Source organism: Meles meles, chromosome 20 (genome assembly GCF_922984935.1).
Source record: "Meles meles chromosome 20, mMelMel3.1 paternal haplotype, whole genome shotgun sequence".
Lineage (NCBI taxonomy): Eukaryota > Metazoa > Chordata > Mammalia > Carnivora > Mustelidae > Meles > Meles meles.
Window position 1 is genome coordinate 18,734,871 of NC_060085.1, and position 26,315 is coordinate 18,761,185.

Genomic DNA, 26,315 nt, shown 5'->3' on the forward strand with positions numbered 1-26,315 from the left:
GAAGCAGACTCCCTGCTAAGGGAGTCTGACACAGGGCTCACACCCAGGACCCTGGGATCATGACTTGAGCCAAAGCAAGATACTTAACTGACTGAGCCACCCAGGCACTGTGTAAACATTCCTTTTTTATAACATTCCTGCTAATCCCTAACACTAACTCTTTCACTGGGTTCAGTTCAGGTCCTGATCATTATTCACTTGTATCATTATAATGGCTTACAAGGGGATCTCCCAGCATTCACTCTGGCCCTGCTTCAGACCAGGTCTTCATCACACTGCTTGCCTTAACAAAGCTTATTAATGGGGTCACCAACCCACAGCAGCATTTCCCAAACTTGTGTGGCCACAGAACTGTTTTAAACTGACAAGACATCAGCTGGCATTCACAATATCTACTGAGTCCTTGGACTGAAACAGAGAGGAAAAAATGGACTTAGTAAATGATGCAAAAAAATAAAATAAACTTTATGGTCAAATAACAAACAGATTTAAAAAATTAAGCCATTTTTACTTTCTTACAAATAAAATTTCACAGGTTATAATAAGAACACAAGACACATGTCACAGACGTAATGAAGTAGAAACCATACACCCTGCTAGTTAGTAAATCTGAGTCACACAGTGTAAGATGCAGATCCCGTCACACACATGTTCATAATGTCCCAGCATTAACTTTCAGAATTATGTGAAAGTGTTTAGAATTCCTTATTTTATACTTAAAAAATATATTTTAGAAGCAAAATTACTCAATTGTTACTCTTCTTTTTTTTAAGTCCTCTACCATCTGTAACACTGGCATTCTCCAGCTTTAGCAGGTGGCGAGATAACCTAGAGGCTTCGGACACTGCACAGTGTGTCACAGCTTCTCTCCAGGTCATGTTCAATGAAGAGTGCAGCAGTATATTTCCATGTTTAAGAAAAAGAGGAAAGGAGGGGCACCTGGGTGGCTCAGTGGGTTAAAGCCTCTGCCTTTCGCTCAGGTCATGATCCCAGGGTCCTGGGATCGAGCCCCGCATCGGGCTCTCTGCTCCGCGGGGAGCCTGCTTCCTCCTCTCTCTCTCTCTGCCTGCCTCTCTCCCTACTTGTGATCTCTATCTGTCAAATAAATAAAATAAAATCTTAAAAAAAAAGAAAAAGAAAAAGAGGAAAGGAAAACCATATGGAGGTCCTCAAAAAATTCAAAATAAAAATATCATATGGTCCAGTAAGTCCACTACTGGGTGTTTACCAGGAAAACTCTAATTCAAAAAGATAGATGCACCGCTATATTTACTGCAGTATCATTTACAATAGCTAAGATATAAGAGCAACCTAAGTGTCCATTAACAGACGAATGGATAAGGAAGAGGTGGGGTGTGTGTGGAATATTATATATGGACATTATATATTATGGAATATTATGCAGCCATAAAAAGGATGAGATTGTGCTATCTGTGATATGGATGGACCTAGACTTATGCTAAGTGAAATAAGTCAGATTGAAAAAGACAAATACCATAGGATTTCACTAATATGTGAAGTCTAAAAAAAAAAAAAAAAAAGCAAAACCAAACCTGTAAATACAGAGAACAAAATGATGATGGTTGCTAGAGAGGAGGGGAGCCAAGACATGGACAAAATGGAGGAAGGGAAGTGGGAGATAGAGTAGAGGCTTCCAGTTATGGAATGAATAAGTCATGGGAATAAAAGGCACAGCTTAGAGAATATAGTCAGTGATACTGTAACAGCGCTGTATGGTGACAGATGGTAGATAACACTTGTGGTGAGCAGAACATAATGTATAAACTTGTGGAAACATTGTTGTACACCTGAAACTAGTAACACTGTATGCCAACTAACTCAAAAAGAAGGAAGGAGGAAAGGAAGGAAAAAGGAGGGGAAGAGGGAACAAGGAACCAAAATAGATGTATTCTATCTGTGCTCGTGCACACACATGCACACACACATTTCAATGGAACAATATATCATTAAAAAAATTAAACATCAGTTGCCTTAACTTTAGCTATCCATGAAAATCAACTGAAATCTTGTAAAAATTACTGATGCTTTGGTCTCATTCTCCTTCAATTCGCCTCCCAAACTATGAATTAACTGCTTGGATATGGAGTCTGTGCATCAGTTGTTTTTTTTTTGTTTGTTTGTTTTGTTTTGTTTTTAAAGCTTCCAAGGCTGAAAACCATTGCTACAGGAGAGGGAGGGAATCAAGTGGAGACTTTAAGGGTAGAAATCAGACTTCAAGGAATATACTTTATTTTGTAGATTTAACTTTGAATTGTGTACCTTATACAATTACAAAAATAATACTGAATTGAGAGGAGAACCACACAAATAACAATTTCAAGAGACTCCATCTGGATATCCTAGTGGGGTATTATCCTAAAGATAGTAAGAACTCAAGAAAATCTTAGTTTTCAAACATCATACTTCCAGTCTCATGATTCTGAGACTGTTACATGTATATTGTGGGATTAAGAAAATGAGTAATTATATTATGGAACAATGCAATTTTCTGGCCTTAGAGAAAGGATATGCACTAGGTTAAGTAAAACCAGTATGTCCTGGATTTGAATTGGACATATGACTAACCCCTCTTGCAGGGAGCACCCCTACCATTCAGACTGTGGACTTGCCCATTTTTGCCTAAAGGGAAACAGGGGTCCTTGAAGAGATTGCTGATTCCTGGTCTGGAGCTAAGTATGTAACGAGACTGGAAAATCTACCAGAAATCACAGATGATATAAACTACTACTAGGATCAAGTCAAAAGAAATCAGAGGAAACTTAAAGAGATTCCCATTACACAAAGATGGGATCATATGAGCATCAAATAAGAACAAATGGCAAACCTGAGAGTTTTGAAGGGTCAGGGGTGGGAGGTTGGGGGAACAGGTGGTGGGTAATGGGGAGGGCACGTTTTGCATGGAGCACTGGGTGTTGTGCAAAAAGAATGAATACTGTTACGCTGAAAAAATAAATAAAATGGGAAAAAAAAAACAACAAATGGCAAAAGACTAAAACACCAAATACAATTAAATCCTTTACTTTATAACAGTATTTTTTTTCAAGATTTCATTGGTCATCTTTGGAGGATACTAGAGAACCAACTGATTATTCTGAAAACAAGTAAATAAAAGGAAAGACTCAAGCATTTATCCTGTCTTTCCTGAACAAACTACTCTGCTGGGTGACCTAAGAGTTAATGAGAAGAAGTTTTTCTTTACAGAAGCATTCCAGTATGCAATGAAGAAAGAATTAATGCCATCTGAAACCCTGGTGAATTAATGAACATAATCTAAGCAACAATCAACATGATCATCGGCATCATAAATGAGAAGACCAGTTAGCTTTAGGTGCCTTCTAACAGAAGACACATCAAAAGTTATGAAATAGTTGGTGGAGGTGGTGGGAGGTACAGGTGGGGGACAAACCTGAATCTGATCAAGCCCACGCAGCAATGGTTCTCAAACTTCAGGGTTCATCAGAATCATCATGAGGACTATTTAAAATACAGATGGCACGGGCACCTGTGTGACTCAGTTGGTTAAGTATCTCCCTTCCGCTTAGGTCACAATCCCAGGGTCCTGGGATGGAGCACCCTAGTTGGGCTCCCTGCTCGGTGGGGAGCCTGCTTCTCCCTCCGCCACTCTCCGCCTCATGCTGTTGCCCACACACTCTCAAATAAATAAAATCTTCTTAAAAATACAGATTGTAGGGGCGCCCGGGTGGCTCAGTGGGTTAAAGCCTCTGCCTTCCGCTCAGGTCATGATCCCAGGGTCCTGGGATGGAGCCCCGCATCGGGGGCTCTGCTCAGCAGGGAACCTGCTTCCCTCCTCTCTCTCTGCCTGCCTCTCTGCCTGCTTGTCATCTCTGTCAAATAAATAAATAAAATCTTTAAAAAAAAATACAGATTGTAGGGGCACTTGGGTGGCTCAGTCGTTAAGAGTCTGCCTTCAACTGGGGCCATGATCCCAGGGCTCCTTGCTTGATGGGAGGCCTGCTTCTCCCTCTCCTACTCCCTCTGCTTCTGTTCCCTCTCTTGCTGTCTCTCTCTCTCTGTCAAATAAATAAATAAAATCTTTTTTTTTTAAGATTTTATTTTTTTTAATTTATTTTACAGAGAGAGAGATCACAAGTAGGCAGAGAGGCAGACAGAGAGAGAGGAGGAAGCAGGCTCCCTGCAGAGCAGAGAGCCCGACGCGGGGCTCGATCCCAGGACCCTGAGATCATGACCTGAGCCGAAGGCAGCGGCTTAATCCACTGAGCCACCCAGGCGCCCCATAAAATCTTTTTTAAAAAATACAGAGTGTAGGGCCCAGCCTCAGAGGTTCTGATTCACTAGGCCTGGAGTAAGAACAAGAATCTTTATTTCTTTTTTTTTTTTTTTTTTTTTTCCTTTTTATTTATTTTTTTTTTTCAGCGTAACAGTATTCATTCTTTTTGCACAACACCCAGTGCTCCATGCAAAACGTGCCCTCCCCATCACCCACCACCTGTTCCCCCAACCTCCCACCCCTGACCCTTCAAAACCCTCGGGTTGTTTTTCAGAGTCCATAGTCTCTTATGGTTCGCCTCCCCTATTTCTAACAACTTTTCCAGCTAGACTGATGTTGCTGATCCTGGAACTTCACTTTGGTAACCACTGCTCTAGTGCTAATTATGAATTTAGGGAAAAAATGAGAGAGAGGAACTTTGATGCAAACATCATGAGTATGCAATCAGCGAACTCCAGACTGAAAAAAAAAATCTATAAAATAAACTTTCTTGTACAAATAAGCCTCAAAAGAAAAAAGAGAGAACACGGGGGAGTAGAGAGACAGAAATCCTATAGTTTTAAATAGACCTAAGAGATAAAGCAGCCAGGGGCACCTGGGTGGCTCAGTTGTTAAGCGTGTTAAGTGTCTGCCTTTGGCTGGGGTCGTGATTGCAGTGTCCTGGGATCCAGCCTGAGCCCCGCATTGGGGACCCTGCTCAGTGGGAGCCTGCTTCTCCCTCTCCCTCTGCCTGCCACTCCCCCTGCTTGTGCTGTCAAATACATGAACTCTTTTTAAAAAGGGAGAGAGCAAGAAAGCAGCCAAATGTAACCTATGGACCTCATCTGGAGATGTGTGAAGTTTGAATACAGATTGAATATTTGATACTAAAGAGTTATTATTCAAGTGTAGTATCTGTTCTTATCAGTTTAAAGAGTTATTATTCATTATTTTAGATGTAATAAAAATTTTGTGGGTGTATTTTTAAAACTAGTCCTTACAAATATAAGCTTAAATATTTATAGGTAAAATTATTTCTAGAATTTTATTTATTTTGTTTTTTAGAATTTTATTAATAATCTGAGAAGATGGGGTTTGAGTGCAAATGACTCATGAGCTGACACATTCCTGCACCAAATCAGGAGAGGAGATTCTAAAAATCTTTCCCCAACTCCTTGTTCAACAAAACTGTGTTGGTAGCTTGAAATTAGCAAGGTAAATACAAATACTCCCAAGGGAAACTGGCAAACACTATATAAATCAGAGGTGGTTGCCATGGTATCACTACCATGAAGTTGGGTTTATTACACTATTCTTCTTACTATTGTCAATAATTAACATTTTCCATCATAAAAAAAAAAACTAAAAAAGAAAACCAGCATTTCTGTGTGGGGAGAGGGGAACTAGTGGGTAGGGTGATTCTGATAACAGATGGTTCATTTACACACTGTTTACAAAACACTGCCCTAACACATACCTCCCACCACTAAACACAGTCACTTACTCTGAAATAACCAATGCCACCCACAACCCCTGCCACCATGTACACTAACTAGTAGATGTGACATCTCTCTGCTCCTAAAGTACCTCCTGACTAAAAAACATCCATCTATAATACAGTCCCATCGTCCAAAACTCAAAGAAGATAGCTCCCTTCCAGGGGCTGAGCTCTATGATAGCACACACAAGCTCCATGTGTCTACTACATCATACTAAACGCTCTGAAGGAGTAGGGATAGGGGCCTTCCTGCCACCTTTTGTCTAGTACAGACCTTGGCACACATAGACTCTAAATATAAATGGACTGAATGAATTATTTCCTATTATCCAGGCTAGAAAGGACTAAAAGCCAAGCCCCCTTTCTGATCACCAACTCATATCTGGACACCAATTTAAGTAGAATTTATAACAGGACTATAAAACTATTCTGACACCAATTGGTGTAATTCACTACACTTCTGATGCTAACCACCTAGAGGAGCATCACAGTCTACAATAAAAGGACCTGGTCCCCAACAAGACTACCCTTACTTCAGATGCCAGCGGCACTTTGGGAATCCCCACGCCATCCACATTTCTGACCAACTGGCTACAAATTCAGAGGTTCCCACAATTCCTCAGTTTTGACCTGGTAGAACAATTCACAGAACCCCAGAAAACATGATACTTACAATTTTATTATAAAAGATACAAACCAGGATTAGCCAAATGAAGAACACAAAGGCTATCATCTGGAAGGGTCTTAAACAGAGTTTTCCATTCCCCTCTCCTCATGGAATCAGGGCATGTCATTCTCCTAGAACATAAATGTGTTCACCAAAAGGAAGCTCTACAAGCTTTGGTGTTTGAAGATTTTTTTCAGGGTTTCATTCCATAGGCATGACTGAATCATCGGCCACATGATTAAACTCAAATCTCCAAAACCCCTAAATTTTTTTAAATAATCATATTTTCGGGGCGCCTGGGTGGCTCAGTGGGTTGAGCCTCTGCCTTCGGCTCAGGTCATGATCCCAGGGTCCTGGGCTCTCTGCTTGGCAGGGAGCCTGCTCCCCCCACCCCACACACACACCTGCTGCTCTGCCTACTTGTGATCTCTCTCTCTTTCCAATAAATAAATAAAATATTTTTTAAAAAATAATAATTAATTAATTAATCATATTTTCTTAGAAAGGGCCTCTAAAAGAAAGCCCACCTTTTCTCTTGTATTAGGAAAATTGTTTCTTCCACACAACTCATTCTCAGAGCCATTTTCAAAAAGGGCAAGAGGGTTCTCAGTTTTACTGTGAAAGCTTGGAAGAAGGAAGAAGGCCGCATATCTTTCAGTTGCACAGGTGAAGAGCTGGGTCCCTGAGGAGCAGTCACCCCACATTCTCACACCCAGGAAGCTGATGAGTGCCCATTCCCACCAGGGGATACAGGCCCCAGTAGTCTCACCAAAGGAACAGACGTGTTCATCATGATATGATAAAGACAGGACTTAAATGCAGTCTCAAAGAGGAGGACTAGGCAGAAGAGGACCAGTGTGTGAGTCATAGTAGTGTGTAACTCACTTTCCTAATTGGAGATTGTCTTGCTCTCTTCTATATTAAAAACAGTGTATAAGCAGATCACTGAGGGACATCATTCTTTTTCTAAAATTGAAAATACTTTAATAGTAAGAATCAGAGGGCTGGGGAAAAAAAATGTAGGCAATCTTCAGCACTCTCAATTAAGTATCTCCACTAAAAAAAAACTAATCCAGGATATCTGGGTGGCCCAGTCAGTTAAATGGCTGCCTTCGTCTCAGGTCATGATCTCAGGGTCCTGGGATTGAGTCCCACATCAGGTTCCCTGCTCAGTGGGGAGCCACTGAGTGCTTCTCCCTCTGTCTGCTGTTCTCCCTGCTTGTGCTCGCTCACTCTCTCTCTGACAAATAAACAAATAAATAAAATCTTTAAAAAATAAATAAAATTTAAAAATAAAAAAAACTAATCCAAGGATAATTCAATAACTTAATTATTGATTTTGAGTATCTGGCTATTTCTTTTTCTTTCTTTTTTTTAAATTTTAGAGAGGGAGAGAGCACAAGTGGGTGGGGCAGAGGGAAAGGCAGAGAGAATCTCTCAAGCAGACTCACACTAAGCATGGAGCTAATACCAGCTCAATCTCACGACCCTGAGACCCCAAGATCATGACCCGAGCCAAAACCAAGAGTTGGATGCTTAACCGACTACACCACGCAGGCACCCCCTGGCTATTTCTAGAAATGTAAAAGTTAGTGATTCCCTCGTTACCATAATTACTTCCTAAATATTTTCATCATAATAGAGACCTTTTACTTTCTTTCATTTTTTCCAACAGATTAAGAAGTTTGTAAAAGCAACAAATGGAAAATTCCAACAAATAAAGTAATCCAGAAATAGCTCATCATCCCTCATCAGATAAAGAAGTTTTGAGACTTGAAAGAGGTTCCAATAAGCTACCTTTTCATTAATTTCTAGATAACAGATTTTGTGCAAAGAAGTTGACACTTATTTTAAGATCTTTATTTATTTGAGAGAAAGAGACAGAGATAGTGAGAGAGAACACAAGCGGGGAGAAGAGGGAAAAGCAGGATCCCCACTGAGCAAGGAATCGAGATGTGGTGCTCAATCCCAGGACCATGGGGATCATGACCTGAGCCAAAGGCAGATGCTTAACTGACTGAAGCACCCAGGTACCCGAACTTGATAATATTTTTTAAAGATTTTATTTATTTGAGAGAGCACACACACAAGTGGGGGAAAGGAGGAGAGGGAGAAGGCGAGGGAGATGCAGACTCCACTAAGCAGGAAGCCCAATGTGGGACTTGATCCCAGGATCCCGAGGTAATGACCCGAAAGGCGGACATGCAACCAACTGAACCACCCAGGCACCCCCAAAAGTTGGTATTTTTTAGAAAAAGAACACTTCCCCCAAAAAGGTCTGCATTATAAAAACCTTTTTAAAAATGCATTTGTTGGGGCACCTGGGTGGCTCAGTGTGTTGGGCCTCTGCCTTTGGCTCGGGTCATGGTCTCAGGGTCCTGAGATTGAGACCCGCACAGGGCTCTCTGCTCGGTGGGCAGTCTGTTTCCCCCTCTCTCTCTGCCTGCCTCTCTGCCTACTTGTGATCTCTCTCTCTGTGTCAGACAAATAAATAAAATCTTTAAAAAAATAAAATAAAATAAAAATGCATTTGTTTCTCTCTCTCTCTTTTTACTGCATTTGTTTCTTTCTCATGGATCCATAGCATTCAAAATAGCCAACAGACAGATAAGCTAGAAAAATCAATAACCTGTTTCAAAGAGATAATTTTCCCTTAGCTTAAACATTCACCTCTGAGATTCAACTCATAAAAGAGAAGGACTTGAAGTAAAACCTTAAATTACCCTTTAAATTAAATAACAGGGAAGGCAAATAACACTCCTTTCCCCTCTCTGAATATGAGATGTCCCTACTTTCTCCCCGTTCTAACCCATCCAGTCTTTGGGCTTTGCTGCACCAGCAGCTACCTCTCCTCTGACTCCTCTTCCTCCACACGGGAACACGTTTGGGGTGACTATATCTTAACAAAAATAAAAACAAAACCTCCCCTCACACCCACCTCTCCTTCAAGCACTGGGTCTTTTCTTCTTCAAAATGTAGTCCCCACGCCTCACCTGCATCACCGGCAGCCACCCTCCTTCACACACACACACACACACACACACACACACACACACACTCCCAGACACACACACTCTCTCTCTCTCTCTCTCTCTCTCTCTCTCCCAGCCCTGATGACGCCTAAGCCTCTATCCAGTGTAAGTACAGAGAAAGCAGGGTTTTTTTTCCTTCTTGTAATGCTAGGGATTGACTTAAACATTGATTAAGGCGGCATTCACTTCAAAGAGGCATCTATTTCAAGAGGACTAATCTTGAATAAACACATTGCGAGGGGTGCCTGGGTGGCTCAGTGGTTTAAGCCCCTGCCTTCAGCTCAGGTCATGATCTAAGGGTCCTGGGATCAAGCCTGCTTCCCCTCTCTCTCTGCCTGCCCCTCTGCCTGCTTGTGATCTCTATCTCTGTCAAATAAAAAAATAATCTTTAAAAAAACAGACAAACAAGCAAAAAACACATTGCTAGCCCCTTGATTAGATGAAGAGCCCAGGCTGCCTCCCCTCACTGAGGCTCCTTTGTTTTGGAGATCTTGGTTGATTTTGCTGGATGGTCCTTTGGGCCACTTGTTTTTTTTTTTTGTTCCCAGGCTTTAAATTCCCCCTCTTATGTTTTAAATTCACCAATAAAGAGTGAGCCCCACAAACAAGCAAAAAACACATTGCTAGCCCCTTGATTAGATGAAGAGCCCAGGCTGCCTCCCCTCACTGAGGCTCCTTTGTTTTGGAGATCTTGGTTGATTTTGCTGGATGGTCCTTTGGGCCACTTGTTTTTTTTTTTTGTTCCCAGGCTTTAAATTCCCCCTCTTATGTTTTAAATTCACCAATAAAGAGTGAGCCCCCAAACCCTAGGCCCCCACCTTCAACTGTAATAAAAGTAGAACTCAAAAAAAAAAAAAAAAAAAAAAAAAAGTAGAACTCTAGGCCTGTGTGTGCTCGTGCTCTCTCATTCCCAGGCCTGCGTTCACGCACTCTCCGCCCATCCCACACAACATTCTCGCCGTGCGGTTCCATATGTGCTGTGTAATTTCCAAGTCCTGTAAATACTAAACTTTTATTCTTTTTTTTTCTTAAACCTTTCTTTCAAAGTTTCCTAATGGTAATTGCTGAAGGGTGTCTTGCAATCATAATAAAAAGTGCAAGGGGCCATCTAACCACAACACTGGTTAACGTCAGGCTGTGACCAACACACAACATCCCGAGACTCACAGCTGACCGCAACCATGTGAACACCAGCCTTCACCACTGCTGACCTCTCCCGTTGCTTCCAACACCACTGACTGACCAGTGAATTCTGTAGCTCCCACCTCTGTGCTCTCACAGTGCACGCTATGGTATCAGTCTCCAAAATCAGCCCCATATCATACACTCACTCATTGACTCAACAAGAGCTTTTTAGGTATCCACTTATACCATGGGCCAGGTGTAAGCTAAGCACTGGAGACAAAGTATAAGACAGAAAGCTTCCCATTCCCAAAGAACTTCCATCCTACTGACAGAGAAATAACAAAAAGCAAATGAGAATTCCAGATTATTACAGAGCTCTGACATAACCACGCGGGGTGCCATGAAACCTCAACAGAGAGACCCACTCTAAGCAGAGCAATCCGAAAAAGTCTCTCTGAAGCTGCGTCCTAAAAGAGACCCACCTGGTCAAAGCCAGGGAAGAAAGAGTGAGGAAGGGCCAGGCACAATCACAAAGTACTGGGGTAGAGAGAGGCTAGTGTAAGAATAAGCTTAACAAGCAAGAAGGGGTAGGGCTAGAGAGAGAAGGTAAAGAGAAAGACAGGGACCAAATCCTGCAGGATTGTACAGACCACAGAAGATATGTGGATTTCATTCCACTTTCAGTGAGGGGATTTAAACTGAAAAATGACACGATCTGATCTCCATTTTAAAAAATCTCTCTCAGGATGCCTAGGTGGCTTAGTCAGTTAAGCGTCTGCCTTTGGCTCAGGTCATGATTCCAGGGTCCTGGAATGAAGCCCCACATCACGGTCCCTGCTCAGCAGGAACTCTGCTTCTCCCACTGCCTCTGTCTGCCACTCCCCCCTGCATGTGCTGGCTCTCTAATAAATAAATAAAATCTTTAAAAAATAAAAATAAATCTCTCTGGCTACTAGATGGAAAATGGACTGGAGAGGCAAGCAAGGTGTCTGAGAGAAGGAACTACTGTGATTGTCCAAGCACAAGAGGAGAGCCAGGGTATAGACTGGGTATGACACTCAAAGCACAGCAAGAAAAGAAAAAAACAGACAAACTAAACTTTATCAGAATTTAACACGTGTCCTTCAAGAATGTAAAAGGACAACTCACAAAATAGGAAAAAAACATTTGCAAATCACATACTGGGTTAAGAACCAGTATCTGAAATATGTAAAAATCTCTTACATCTCAACAACAAAGACAACCCAATTTAAAAATGGACAAAGGGGGGCGCCTGGGTGGCTCAGTGGGTTAAGCCTCTGCCTTTGGCTCAGGTCATGATCTCATGGTCATGAGACCGAGCCCCCACCCAGCTCTCTGCTCAGCAGGGAGCCTGCTTCCTCCTCTCTCTCTCACTCTGCCTGCCTCTCTGCCTACTTGTGATTTCTGTCTGTCAAATAAACAAATAAAATCTTTTTAAAAAAATGGACAAAGGACCTGAATAGACATTTCTCCAAATAGACATTTCTCCAAATAGACATTTCTCCAAATGTGCAGACAAGCACAAAAAACATCATTTGTCATTAGGGAAATGCAAATGAAAACCATAATAAGATACACTTCACACCCACCAGAATGGCAATAATCAAAAAGACAAAGGTGGCCAATGACATGGAGAAAATGAAATCCAAGTACACTGGCACGAAGGTAAAATGGTTCAGCCACCATGGAAAAAAGTTTGGCACCTCCTCAAAAAGCTAAGCTAAGAACTGCCATATGACCTCACAATGCTACTCAAAGAACTAAAAACAGGTACTCACACAAGTAAATGCACAGGTATACAAGACCAGCACTCTTCATAACAGCCAAAAGGTAGAAAATGCCCAATGCCTATCAACTGATTAATAGATAAACAAATCACAGTATATCTTAGGGTCCTGGGATCCAGCCCCGCATCAGGCTCTCTGCTCAGCAGGGAGTCAGCTTCCCCCTCTCTCTCTGCCTGCCTCTCTGCCTACTTGTAATCTCTCTCTGTCAAATAAATAAATAAAATATTTAAAATAATAGATAATTTGATGAATGGATAAACAGAATGCAAATTATTCACATAATCGAATAGCATTTGGCCATAAAAGGGAATGAAGTACTGAGAGATGCTGTAATATTGATAAACCTTGAAAACATCACATTAGGGGCGCCTGGGTGGCTCAGTGGGTTAAGCCGCTGCCTTCGGCTCAGGTCATGATCTCGGGGTCCTGGGATCGAGTCCTGCATCGGGCTCTCTGCTCAGCAGGGAGCCTGCTTCCCTCCCTCTCTCTCTCTCTCTCTCTGCCTGCCTCTCTATCTACTTGTGATCTCTGTCTGTCAAATAAATAAATAAAATCTTTAAAAAAAAGAAAACATCACATTAAGTAAAAGAAGCCAGGAGCAGAAGAACACATATAATTCCACATACGTGAAGTGTGCAGAATAAAAATCCATACAGACAGAAGATAGATTGCTGGCTGCCAGGGGGAGAGGGAGAGATGAGCAGTGACCATAATGGGTATAGGGGTTCTTTTGGGGTATCGAAAATGGTCTGGAATTATACAGTGGTGATGGTTGCACAACTTTGTGAATGTACTAAAAACCACTGAATTGTGTTCTTTAAAAAGGTGAATTTTATGTATTATATCTCAATTACAAAAAAAGAAAGAGAAAGCAAAACAGACTGATCAAACATATCGAATCAAAGCTAGTACAGCAGAGGTAAATAATTGAAGGTAATAACTGCAGTATTTCATAGAGCTTGCAAAAAGATGAATGTAAGGAGTGAGGGGAGGAAAAAAGTCAGAGACTACTCTCATCCCCATCCTAACCTAAGTCTTCAATCTTGGCATTTACCCACACTTTTTAAAACCAGAATGTCAGAGGTCCCCAGGATCATGTCACAGCCCTATTCTCTTCAACCTGGATAGCCTCATCCACTTCCATAACACACTGATAGCTTCCCACACCTCTCTTCCAGTCCTGACATGCTTCCTGGTTCCAGGCCTGTCGTTACTATGGCTATTTCCACCTGGCCACCCTACAAACCTATCAAATTCATGCAACTGATCCAACTCTGTCTTCCCCTTAATTAAGACAAAAAGTGTGTGGGGGCGCCTGGGTGGCTCAGTGGATTAAGCCGCTGCCTTCGGCTCAGGTCATGATCTCGGGGTCCTGGGATCGAGCCCCGCATCGGGCTCTCTGCTCCGCAGGGAGCCTGCTTCCTCCTCTCTCTCTGTCTGCCTCTCTGCCTACTTGTAATCTCTCTCTCTGTCAAATAAATAAATAAAATCTTAAAAAAAAAAAAAAAGTGTGTGGAGGGGTAAACACCTGGGTGACTCAGTCAGTTAAGCGTCTGCCTTCAGCTCAGGTCATGATCCCAGGGTCCTGGGGTCCAATCCCACATGGCGGGGGGGGGGGGGGGGGTCGTTGCTCAGCAGGGAGCCTGCTTCTCTGCCTTTGCCACTTCCCCTGCTTGAACTCTTTCTCTGACAAATAAATAAAATCTTAAAAAAAAAAAAAAAAAAGGAAAGAAAAAAGTTGGGGGGAAGGGGAGGAAGAGAAGAGGAAGGAAGTGAAGGAAGAAAGGGAGGGGACAGAGAAAGATTAATCTTAACATTTCTGAGTGGGATATTGTGAAATATTAAGAAATATATGTTTGGTTTCTGGTCCTGGTTTCTGGCACAGAGCTCCTAAAACCCTTGGAATTTCCTGAGTGGCTGAGAGGAGTGTCTTGTTATTCCTAATAAGCCCCTATCAACCATAACCAACGTTGAAGCTAATAAGGAGGATGGGGGTTGGTTACCAGAGGAACCAACCAGGTGATTGGAACTTTCAGTCCCTTGACCTCCAGGGAGTGGAGAAGCATCACCAATAACCAATGATTTAATCAATTGTGCCTACATAATAGAACTTCCAGAAAAACTCTAAAATAAATGGGTTCAGAGCTTCCAAGCTGAACACACTGAGATGCTGGGAGGGTCCTATGCTCAGAGGGGCACAGGCCCCTTCCCATATACCCTGCCCTAGGCATCTCTTCCATTTGGTTGTTCCTGACTTGTATCCTTTTTGGTAAAAATGGTTTAACAGTAAGTGAAGTACTTTCCTAAGTTGTGTGAGCCATTCTAGCAAATTATCGAAGTCCAGGAGGGGGTTGTGGAAGCCTCCAGTTTACAGGTGGTCAGCTAGAAGTACAGGACGCTGGGACTTGTGATTAGCCTCTGAAGTAGGGTCCCATCTTGCAGGACTGAGCCCTTAACCTATGCGTTCCACATTAACTCCAGGTCGTGTTAGAGTGCTGTGAATAGAGAAACAACAGCTTTCCTCTACCTAGTATCTTTAGTAACAGCATCATCCCTCTAGTATGCCAAGAATAATACTAGGTTCACCCCAGGTGGAGTGTGAGGAGTAAACCCTGACTTTCCTCTCTCCCTCTCCTTCCCAAAGCAAGGAGTCAATAATCCTTATCAACTCAATCAAAATACATACCTCAAGTATACAACCTGACCTTGAATGTGACCAGAGATAAGATAAAGGTTCAACCTTCCTAAAATGAATAAAGCTGAAATTTAAACATTGAGAAAAAAATTTCCAAAACTAGTACTTTTTAAAGAATTTTAATACCTTGTATTTTCAAATGTACCACAAACTTTGTATTCACACATGTTGCTGGTGACTGCGTGTAGTGATCAGCACAATCCTTCTAAAAAGCATATGACCATATAGTACTTAATAAATAACAAACAAAAGTACATTTTGACCTATTAGTTCTATTTCTAGCAATATATTCTAGGAGAACAAACAAAAATGTTTAAAAAGCTTGTGTACTCTTTGAGGAAGACATGGTCACAGCAGCAGTGGAGGCTGGGGTGCCGCCGGCTCCTACTCCTGACTCACAGTACTGGCTCTCCCTGAGGAACAATTCTGTCAGGAAGCTGAACTGCATCCATGGCTCTTAAATATAACAGAATGTCACCCCTGAACCAGAGGTGGTGATTCACCAAACTAGAATTACCCTAACCAGCCACAACATAAAATCTGTGACACGATGAGAGGAGCAAAGGAAAAGAATCTCAAAATGGAAGGACCAGTTCAGGTGCCTAACAAGACTTGAGAATCACTACTTAGAAAACTCCTTGGGGTACCTGGGTGGCTCAGCTGGTTAAGCATCCAGGTCTTGATCTAGGCTCAGGTCATGATCTCAGGGTTGTGAGATCAAGCCCCATGTTGGGCTCCACATGGGGCATTACAGTCTACTTAAGATTCTCTCTGTCTGCCCCTACCCCCCTCTAAAAACATCAAAACAAACAAACAAACTCCTTGTGGTGAAGGCAGTAAGACTTGGGATCTTTCTCAGATGAGGACCCATATGCAACTCACTGGCTCACACAGTCCTGAGATTGTTAAACAGATTCCTTCCGTCAGCAGAGCCAGGAATCAAGGTTGAAGTCACCACCGCAGATACTTAAATTAACTACCTTCATAAATTATCAATTGCTGGGGTGCCTGGGTGGCTCAGTTGGCTAAATGTATGCCTTCAGTTCAGGTCATGATGCCAGGGTCCTAGGTCAGGCTCCCTGCCCAGTGGGGAGCCTGCTTTTCCCTTTCCCTCTGCAGCTCCCTGTGCTTGTGCTCTCTCGCTCACTCGCTCCTTCTCTCTCTCAAATAAATAAAATCTTAAGAAAAAATAAATGATCAATTGTTTTAAAAAAAAAACCTATACATAAAATAAGCATACAAGCAAACAACTGCAGGCAACCTAAAAGGAGAATAATTAAGTAGAGTATAATATATTCACTTGATTTACAAACTGCAGCAAAAAATCATTATGACAACAAAATACCAGCAAAATATATCCAGCAGCATATCAAAAGGATTATACCTTACACTATGACCGAATGGGATTTATCCCAAGAATGCAAGGGTAACTCAACACACAAAAATCAATCAGTGTAATACACCACATTTTAAAAATGAAGGGGAGGGGCACCTGGGTGGCTCAGTGGGTTAAGCCGCTGCCTTCGGCTCAGGTCATGATCTCAGGGTCCTGGGATGGAGTCCCGCATCCGGCTCTCTGCTCAGCAGGGAGCCTGCTTCCCTTCCTTTCTCTCTGCCTGTCTCTCTGCCTACTTGTGATCTCTCTCTGTCAAATAAATAAATAAAATCTTTAAAAAAAAAAAAGCATTTGACAAAACTCAACAACCTTTCATGATAAAATCCCTCAACAACTAGGAATTAACGGGAATTTCCTCAGGGCACCTGGGTGGTTGGTGGTTCAGTTGGTTAAGCTTCTGCCTTTGGCTCGGGTCATGAGATCAATATTTTATTTATTTGAGACAGAGAGAAAGAGAGCACGCCCACGAACAGGGTGGAGAGAAGCAGAGGGAGAGGAAGAAGCAGACTTCCCGCTGAGCAGGGAGTCTGACTAGCGGCTGGATCCCAGGACTCCAGGATCATGACCTGAGCCAAAGGCAGACGCTTAACCAACTGAGCCACCCAGGTGCCACAAGGATGCCCACTTTACTCTATTCAGGATAGTACTGGAAGTCCTAGCCACAGCAATCAGGCAAGAAAAATCAATAAAAAGGAAATCAGACTGAAAAGGAACAAATAAAACTATTCACAGGTTATTACATGATCTTATACACAGAAAACCCTAAAGAATCCACAGGTTGCAGGATATAAGATCAACACACAAAAGTCAGTTGTAGTTGTATACATTCACAATCAACACTCTGATGATAAAATTTAAGAAACAGGTTTTCTTACAGAAATGGAAAAACTGATCACGAAATTCATACTGATTCTTGATCTTGGGGTTGGAAGTTCAAGTCCTATCCTGGGCATAGAGCTTATTTAAGAAAAAAGAAAAAGAAAGAAAGCAAAGTGGTTGTATTGTGAATGTATTTAATGCCACCGAATTATATACTTAAAATAGTTAAAATGGGGGACATCTGGCTGGCTCAGCTGGTGGAGCATACACCCTTGACCTCAGGGTCGTAAAGTTCGAGCCCTCACTGGGTGTAGGGTTTTCTTAAAAATAAAATCTTAAAAAAAAAAAAAAGTTAAAATGGGGCACCTGGGTGGCTCAGTGGGTTAAAGCCTCTGCCTTCGGCTCGGGTCGTGATCTCAGGGTCCTGGTATCAAGCCCTGAGTCAGGCTCTCTGCTCAGCAGGGAGCCTGCTTCCCCCTTTCTCTCTGCCTGACTCTCTGCCTACTTGTAATCTCTGTCTGTCAAATAAATAAAATTTTTTTTAAAAGTTAAAATGGTTAATTTTACATTATGTATATTTTACTACAATTTAAAAAGGAGGGGTGGAAGAAGGGTGATTTTAGTGATGGTGTGGAGGAGATATGAGTGGGAGGCCTACAGATGCTTACCATAAAAGCCAATCCTAAGACAGGAACAGGAGCGAAGGACAAGATGAGAGAGCCCAGAGAATAAAATGAGTGAGTAAGAGACACAGAGAAAGACTGATTCCTAAGTCTGTTGCTTTAAAACTTAGAGGAAACACAGTGTGACAAGTATGCTAACAACATCAATTTTTGGCATATGAGTTTGAGAGATGAATGAGAGATGACCAGCTGACAAAATGAGCATAAACACTTATCTATATCAGCAGAGAAAGTTGTGAAGCTATAGTTTTGATTTTGAAGGTCCAGGTTCAAGGCAGTAAAAAAGCTCAGGAAGAGAGCTGCTCACTGAAGAAAAGGTAACAAACTAAATTCTGGAGATCGTGAACTATCATTTAAAGGGCAGAGACGAGGTCAAGTGGTGGACGGAAAGCCAGGGGAATGAAGACACAAATGCCAAGAGGGAGGGTTGTTCAACAGTGTCAAAATTCTGCTGAGAGAGCCACTAGGTGAACTGCAGGATTCCAAAAAAGTTCTGCTAATGCTGTTTGGACCAACTCCTATGTTATGTGGTATACACTATGGAGTACAAAATGCTTCCATTTACAATAACACCAAAAGGAATTAATTACTTAGGAATTAATTTAAGAAAAGATGTGTAAAACCTATATCTGAAAACAAACTGCGGGTTGCTGGGGGGAGGTGGGATTGGGAGAGGGGGAGGGGGCTATGGACATTGGGGAGGGGAGGCAAACCATAAGAGACTATGGACTCTGAAAACAACCTGAGGGTTTTGAAGGGTCAGGGGTGGGAGGTTGGGGGAACAGGTGGTGGGTAATAGGGAGGGCACGTTTTGCATGGAGCGCTGGGTGTTGTGCAAAAACAATGAATACTGTTACGCTGAAAAAAATAAATAAAATGGAAAAAAAAACCTATATCTGAAAACTATAAAACATTATTACTCTTTAATTCAGAAGATCTAAACAAATGGAAAAACATCCCATATGCATAGCTCAGATGACTTAATCTTAAAATGGTTATTCTCCAAATTAATCTACAAATTTTTTTTTAAAGACTTTATTTATTTATTTGACGGAGAGAGATCAGAAGTAGGCAGAGAGGAGGCAGAGAGAGAGAGAGAGAGGGAAGCAAGCTCCCCGCTGAGCAGAGAGCCCGATGCGGGGCTCGATCCCAGGACCCTGAGATCATGACCCGAGCCGAAGGCAGTGGCTTAACCCACTGAGCCACCCAGGCGCCCCTAATCTACAAATTTAAGGCAATCTCTATCAAAATCCCAGGTGCCCTCCTTGTAGATGTTGACAAACTAATCCTAAAATTCACATGGAAATTCCAAGAACCCCAAAAGCCAAAACAATTTTGAAAAAGAACTAAGTTGGAGAACTCACACTTACTGATTCCAAAATTACTACAAACCTATAGTAATCAAGATAGTAGTAGTGGCACACAGACAGATATGTAGATTGAGAGGGCTTTTTTTGTTTTGTGTTTTCTTTTGCTTTGTTTTTAAGTAGGCTCCATACCCAGCATGGAGCCCAACACAAAGCTTGAACTCACAACCCCGAGATCAAGACCTGAGCTGAAATCAAGAGTCAGGCGCTTAACCAACTGAGCCACCCAGGTGCCCCTAGAATCCTTAATGTAAAGGGTTAGAATGTAAAATGGTGCAGCCCCTTTTGGAAAACAATCTGGCAGTTCCTCAAAAAGTTAAACACAGAGTTATCACATGATCAAACAATTCTACTCCTACATATATATACCAAAGAAAAACAAAAACATATATCCACATGAAAACTTGTACACATGAATATTCACAGCAATATTATTCATAATAGCTAAAAAGTGAAAACAACTGATGACTAAATAAACAAAGGTGGTATGGTATCCATACAATGGAATAGTATTCAGCAACAAAAAGGAGTAACAGATTAATATGTGCTACAATACTGATGAACTTTGAAAATATGATGCTAAACAAAAGCCAAGAGCCAAAGACCATACACTGTATGACTCCATTTATATGAAATGTCCACGACAGGCAAATCTATAGACAGAAAGCACATTAGAGGGGAATGCAGATATCGGCATTGATGGCTAGGGTATTAGGTTGTTTTGGGGATGATGAAAATTGATTGTTCTATAACTGATTGTGATGATGGTTGCTCATATCTGTGAATATAATAAAACCACTGAGGAGGGAACCACTGAATTATATACTTTAAATGGGTGAATTATACAGTATGTGAATTATATGCCATATATATATATATATATATATATATATATATAATGGAAGACCCACAGATACAAATGTTTTACGGTAAGTACAGAAGTAAATCAAGTCTGGATGCCAATTTATTGTTCTTGTGAGGACAGTTACAGTAACTTATTAATACATCTGAAGTCTTCAGGCTTTCCCAAAAGTTAAATACTCATTATAATACTTCATACTTGGTGTGTGTGCTATTTGACATCAAACACTGTTATTAAAACAAACCAATAACAAACCTCTTTGAGTGTTTCAAACAGCAGTTTTATAAACTGAATTGGTAAAAAATAAAAAATAAAAAAATACACTGAATTGGTGGTTAGCCATACTAAACAAAATCTCTCTTGCTACATACAGATCCAACTATATATATATCCTAGTTCTTATTTTTGGTATTGTGGGCTTATTACCCTAATGTTCCTAATCATTGGATATGTAATGTATTTCTTTTTCTATCTTTTTAAAAATTGTGATAAAATATACATAAAACTTACCATTTTTTAAGATTTTATTTATTTATTTGAGAGAGAGAGTGAGAGGGGGAATGAGAAGGGCAAGGGTCAGAGGGAGAAGCAGACTCCCCACTGAACAGGGAGCCCAATGTAGGACTCGATCCCAGGACTCTGGGATCATGACCAGAGCTGAATGCATTCGCTTAACCAACTGAGCTGCTAGGCGCCCCAAAACTTATCATTTTAACCATTTAAGTGTACGACTCACGACATTAAGTACATCCACAGTGTTGTGCAACCATCACCCTTATTCAATTTCAGAAATTTATCATCCCAAACAGAAACTCTACACCCATTAAACAATAACACCCTATTACCAGCTCCAGCTAACCTTTACCCTACTTTCGGTCTCTATGAAATTTACCCATTCTAGGTACCTCATATAAGCAGAGTCATATAATATTTGTCTTTTGGTGTCTGGCATACTGGATTAGCATAATGTGTTCATGGTTGAACCAAGTTGCAGCATGTATTAGAATTTCATTCCTTTTAAAGGATGAATAGTATTTCATAGTATATATACATACGACAATTTATTTATGCGTTCATCTGCTGATGGGACACGGGTTGTTTCTACCTTTTGGCTACTGTGAATAACGCCACAATGAACACTGGCATGTAACTATACATTTGACTCCCCAGTTTCAATTCTTTGGCATATGTACATAACAGTGAAATTGCTCAATCATATGGTAATTCTTTAATTTTTTAAGGACCTGCCAAACCATTTTTCCACCGCATATAGACCATTTTACACTCCCAACAGCAATGAACAGAGGCTCCCAATTCTCTACCTTCTCACCAACACTTGCATTTTTTTTTTCATAACAGCCATCCTCATGGGTGTGAAGTGGTATCTCATTGTGTGCCATGTATTTTTAGTCTATTATCTGTAAACAGAAGTTCACCTAGTGTTGATTTCTATAATTATATGTAGCACAGCCACGTTAGATACAAACAACAAATATTTACATGCCAAGAAAATAAAGCACAGAATTACAAAGATTTAAATCAACTGAATTTTGAAAAAGATATGAAAGATGACAATGAATATAGACATAACACAAAACCTATATATGCCATTTTACTCATTGGGACTAATGTCTAAAAGACTAATATGTGTACATAAAAATTTCACAAAGCAAGTTGCAGCTTTGTGATTTATAGATATGACAGTGAAACAAATGAGGAGTCACTCCTGAAGTAAAACTTTTAGAGACACATTTATCCCTGAGAGATCACTGTCACTGTCCCCATTTTAAAGATAACTGAATCTGAAATCAAATAGGTTTGATCAAATAGGTCTTAGACCACAAAGCAAATCTTTGGAAGTTATCTGGAAAATAACAATTTGACGTCTAGGCTTAAGGCAAAAATCTCGTAATTTAATGTGCAAAATATCAAAGAAAAACTGAGAACCATTTCTACTCTTGACGGTGAATAAACTATAGGAAGTTGTCCACAACACTGAAGCTTACGACCTCCAACAGCAACGACAGATAAGAAACTCCCAGCTAACGGACCTGAATGTGGATTCTACTCAGAACTACATTTCCTCCCCCCCCACCATGCTCTAAGAGCACTGAGTCTCTAACTTTGTCCCTGTTTTCATTGTTTTGTTAAATTTTGGCGGTTCAAACGTAAGATAATTCTATTGTTAAACTGACAAAGCGTATGTTGAAGCAAACAAAAAAACTGAATTGTTTTTTGACAACCTTGCCTAAATCAGATATAGAAAGTATTACATGTCTTTTTTTCCTGCACCCTACATGCTAAACAAGATAGTTACTGTTTACCCTCACCAAATTTGATCCAATCGTTTTAGCGAAGTTGAAATATATATTACGTATATTTTAAGAAATATTTTAAATTTCAAGAAATACTAAGAATATTTTAAGAAATCCATGCCCAGTTATGCAGAAGTGAAATGACCTGACTGGGATTTGCTTTAAAATACTTCAGCATGAAACAAGATGGGACCGGGGAGGGAGACGAATCGAATCGTAAGAGACTTAATCTGAGGAAACAAACTAAGGGGTGCTGGGGGATCAGGGGAGGAGGGATAGGGTGGCTGGGTGATGGGACTTTAGGTAGAGTATGGGCTATGATGAGTGCTGGGAATTGTGTAAGACACAGATCTTCACCCCTGAAACAAATAATACATTGTATGTGAATACAAAAAAAACCCTAAAAACTAAAAATAAACCTTAAGCAAAGCAAAGGGAAAAAAGTAGAGCTGAAACACTTGTGACATATTTAAACTGTTGAATGTGGATGGTGACATAGAGTTCATGTCACCTTTTCTCTCTCTACTTTTGGCTATGCTTAAAGTTTTCACTATAACTTTTCACAAACTGAGTGATTTCCAAACAAAGTTACCGTCCTGGTTATCGAAGACGAGTCGGCGGATACGAACATCCTAGTCTTCGAAACCATCCCGGCGAAGGGTCCCCACGCAGAGGCGAGGCCGCAGTGGGCTCCGCGCCACCACGCGGGCCGAAGGCGCACGTTTTTTCCCAGGCTGAATCTGACAACTCCCTCGGTGCGCTCCCGGGCTCGGAGAACCGCCCAGCTCCGCTGGGAAGTGGCGCACGCGGGACTCACGCCCGCGGCTCGGGGAAGCCAGACAAACTCCGCTCGCGCGCTCCAAGGTCCCGGCCCAGTGTGGTCGGCCACTGCAGCCCCTCGAAACCTCCGCTGGAGACCCCCGCACCGCCCCCTTCGTCCCCCCACCGCGAACGCCGGCCCAGCCCGCCGCCTACCATCCAGGTCCTCGTCGTCCTCCGACTCGGTGTCCGCCTTCGCGTCGGCGACCAGGCCAGCGCCGGGCTCCAGACCCTGGGAGCCGGAAGGAGGGGCGGCGGGCGAGCTGGCGGGCTGCGAGCGGGCCTCGCGCAGGCGGGTGAAGTAGTCCACCGCGAACTCGACCAGGTCAGGCGGCTGCTGCCGCAGCACCTCCACGGTGTAGCCCTGCAGCAGCTCCGTGAGCCCCGGCGGGATCTGGATGTGGCTCATGCCGGCGGCGGCCGCGAGGACAGGCGGGTCCGGGCCGCCGGCGGCCACTGCCTTCGCGCTCCTTCACGCCGGCCTTTCGCCCGGCGCCCGCGAGGTCTCCTCCCGCGCGACCCGGCTCTAGCCCTCCTCGCGCCGCGCAGCCGTTCGGCCCGTGTGCGTCTCCGGGCCGCACGACCCTAAGCTACTACGGCCGGCCTGGTGCCGCCGCCGCTGTCACTGGGCAGCCGACGCCGCCGCCGCCGCCGCCGCCGCGGGGACCGACGAGCGGGCAGGCGGGACGGGCGGGGCAGGAGCCCGGGTTGTGACGCACGCGACCGCGGGCGTGCGCGCCCCCGCCGGCCGCCGGCCCCCAGTGCGCGTGCGCCGCTGGGCCGCCCGCAGGTCCTGTGCAGTCTCGGGTCGAGCCCGGGAATGAGTGGTCTACTGCCTTAAGGGAGTCTTCGGTGTTTCCCACCTAGCCTCGAAGACCTTTCACATATTGTTTCAACATCCGGTAAGAGCCTCCTCTTTGCCAGCACTTGGTAGGCTCCAGGGACACAGCCTAGAGCCAGATAGCCAGACGACGCCTGGCACACACGTTACAACTTCAGTGTGGTTCCGGCTGTCGCAGAGAGCAAGAGGGCGCGCTTTAGGGGGTGACATTCAGGCTGACTCCGAGGTCTGGACAGGATCCCACGACAGGAAAATCTTGAGGAAAGCCATCTGAACATAGAGGGCAGCAAGAGCAAAGGGCTGGTAACACGTCAGGACCACCCTGGTCCCAGGGTGGTGTGGTGGCACGACGGTAGGACCTTCAGAAATCTGGCAGGGGGTCTGTGATATGTCAAACAGGAAAGGCATGATGTATAGTAGGAGTTTCGGTGATACACAGTAATTTGAGAGCCACATGAGAGAAATAAGCGTGTTAGAGTCACTAGGCCAAACATGTATGCTGAGCATGGAATAAGGTGCAGAGCAGGAATCACCTTTGTGTCTCTTCTCTTAAGCACTCCCACCAGGATTCTGCAGGCCTTTTCTCTTTCCACACTCCACCCTGGCCCCACACTGTTTGGTGGTGTTGAGTAAACCATAAGGCACTGTTATCCTTTGCCCCTAGGGAGGGGGCATAGGTGAACTGGAGAGGCTAGGCTATTTCCCAAGTTGTCCCCTTCACCCACACCAGATGGAAGGGAATAGAAAAAGGTGATTGTTCTGGGTCACAGTGCTGACGAAAGGCCCAGTGGGCATAGGACAGAATCCTGCCTCTCCTTGCTGGGCCCAGACAGAAAGTAATGAGCTATAGGCTTGGGAACCTCCAAGGCATTTGGGATGGCTAGGCTCCACCTGGTAATTACCCAGTATTAATTAAAATCAGCACTAAGATCTCTCATATTGGCTTGGCACACACCCAGGAGTTCAGTGCTGCTAGGAACTCAGTTTCTGGAAACAGGAGCAACAGATCCCTGCTGGTACAGAAGCCATCCACCCTCTGGGCTAGGCAAGCCTGTGATTCCAAACAGCTGTGTCTCCCTGGACAAGTTCCTTGACTCCAGGGGGGAGTCTTGCACAAGTTACTTTGTGAGAGCAGGGATAGTGTCCAATTTGTTTCCTCTTTTTTAAGATTTTTAAAATTTATTTGACAGACAGAGATCACAAGTAGGGAGAGAGGCAGGCAGAGAGAGAGCAGGGGAAGCAGGCTCCCTGCTGAGCAGAGAGCCCAATGCGGGGCTTGATCCCAGGACTCTGGGATCATGACCTGACCCAAAGGCAGAGGCTTTAACCCACTGAGCCACCCAGGCGCCCCTCCAATTTGTTTCCTGCTGATTCCTTACTACACACTGTTGGAGAAGGTTTACTCAATGAATGAATGAATTCTTCCACACAGCAAGTGGAGTCAGTGAAACTGCTCTCCTGACCTGTCGCAGAACTAGGATCCTTTTCTTTAAAGTGCTTTTCTGGTATCAGCCTAAGAACACTTCACTAAGGATGGGTAGTAAGAAGCTAATGGGGCAGGGTTCATCAACTCTGCTCTTTAGACCAAGCCTTCCAAGTATTCCAGGAATCAGCCCATACCCAGAAAACCTGTGTGTTACACTCCCACTGCACCACCGCACCTGGGATCTGCTTGCTTCAAACAATCCTACAACCAACCCTTTGGTAAAGCAAATTCACAACTCCACTCCCCTACTTGCTGATTCTTCAGGTTTTATATGGGTTTTTTTTTTAAGATTTATTTATTTATTTGACAGACAGAGATCACAAGTAGGCAGAAAGGCAAGCAGAGAGAGAGGAAGGGAAGTAGGCTCCCTGCTGAGCAGAGAGCCAGATGCGGGTGGGACTCGATCCCAGGACTCTGGGATCATGACCTGACCCAAAGGCAGAGGCTTTAACCCACTGAGCCACCCAAGTGTCCCCAGGTGCCCCCAGGTTTTATATGTTTTAAAGGGGACAGGTACCTGTATAGTTAGGACTCTCACCTCAATTACAAAATAAGATAGAGGGGGGCGCCTGGGTGGCTCAGTGGGTTAAAGCCTCTGCCTTCAGCTCAGGTCATGATCTCAGGGTCCTGGGATCGAGCCCCGCGTCGGGCTC

The 26,315-nt window shown here is 43.1% G+C and overlaps 1 protein-coding gene across 1 annotated transcript in view; it reads right to left on the reverse strand.

Annotated features, from left to right (window-relative positions):
- Positions 1-24,038, reverse strand: part of PRKAR2A (protein kinase cAMP-dependent type II regulatory subunit alpha) — a 108,980-nt gene extending 84,942 nt beyond the window's left edge. The window contains exon 1 of the mRNA XM_045991170.1: positions 23,492-24,038. Coding sequence (XP_045847126.1) covers positions 23,492-23,744 — 253 coding nt within the window. The 5' untranslated portion in view covers positions 23,745-24,038. The remainder of the gene's footprint in view (positions 1-23,491) is intronic.
- Between the last annotated feature and the right edge of the window lie 2,277 nt (positions 24,039-26,315).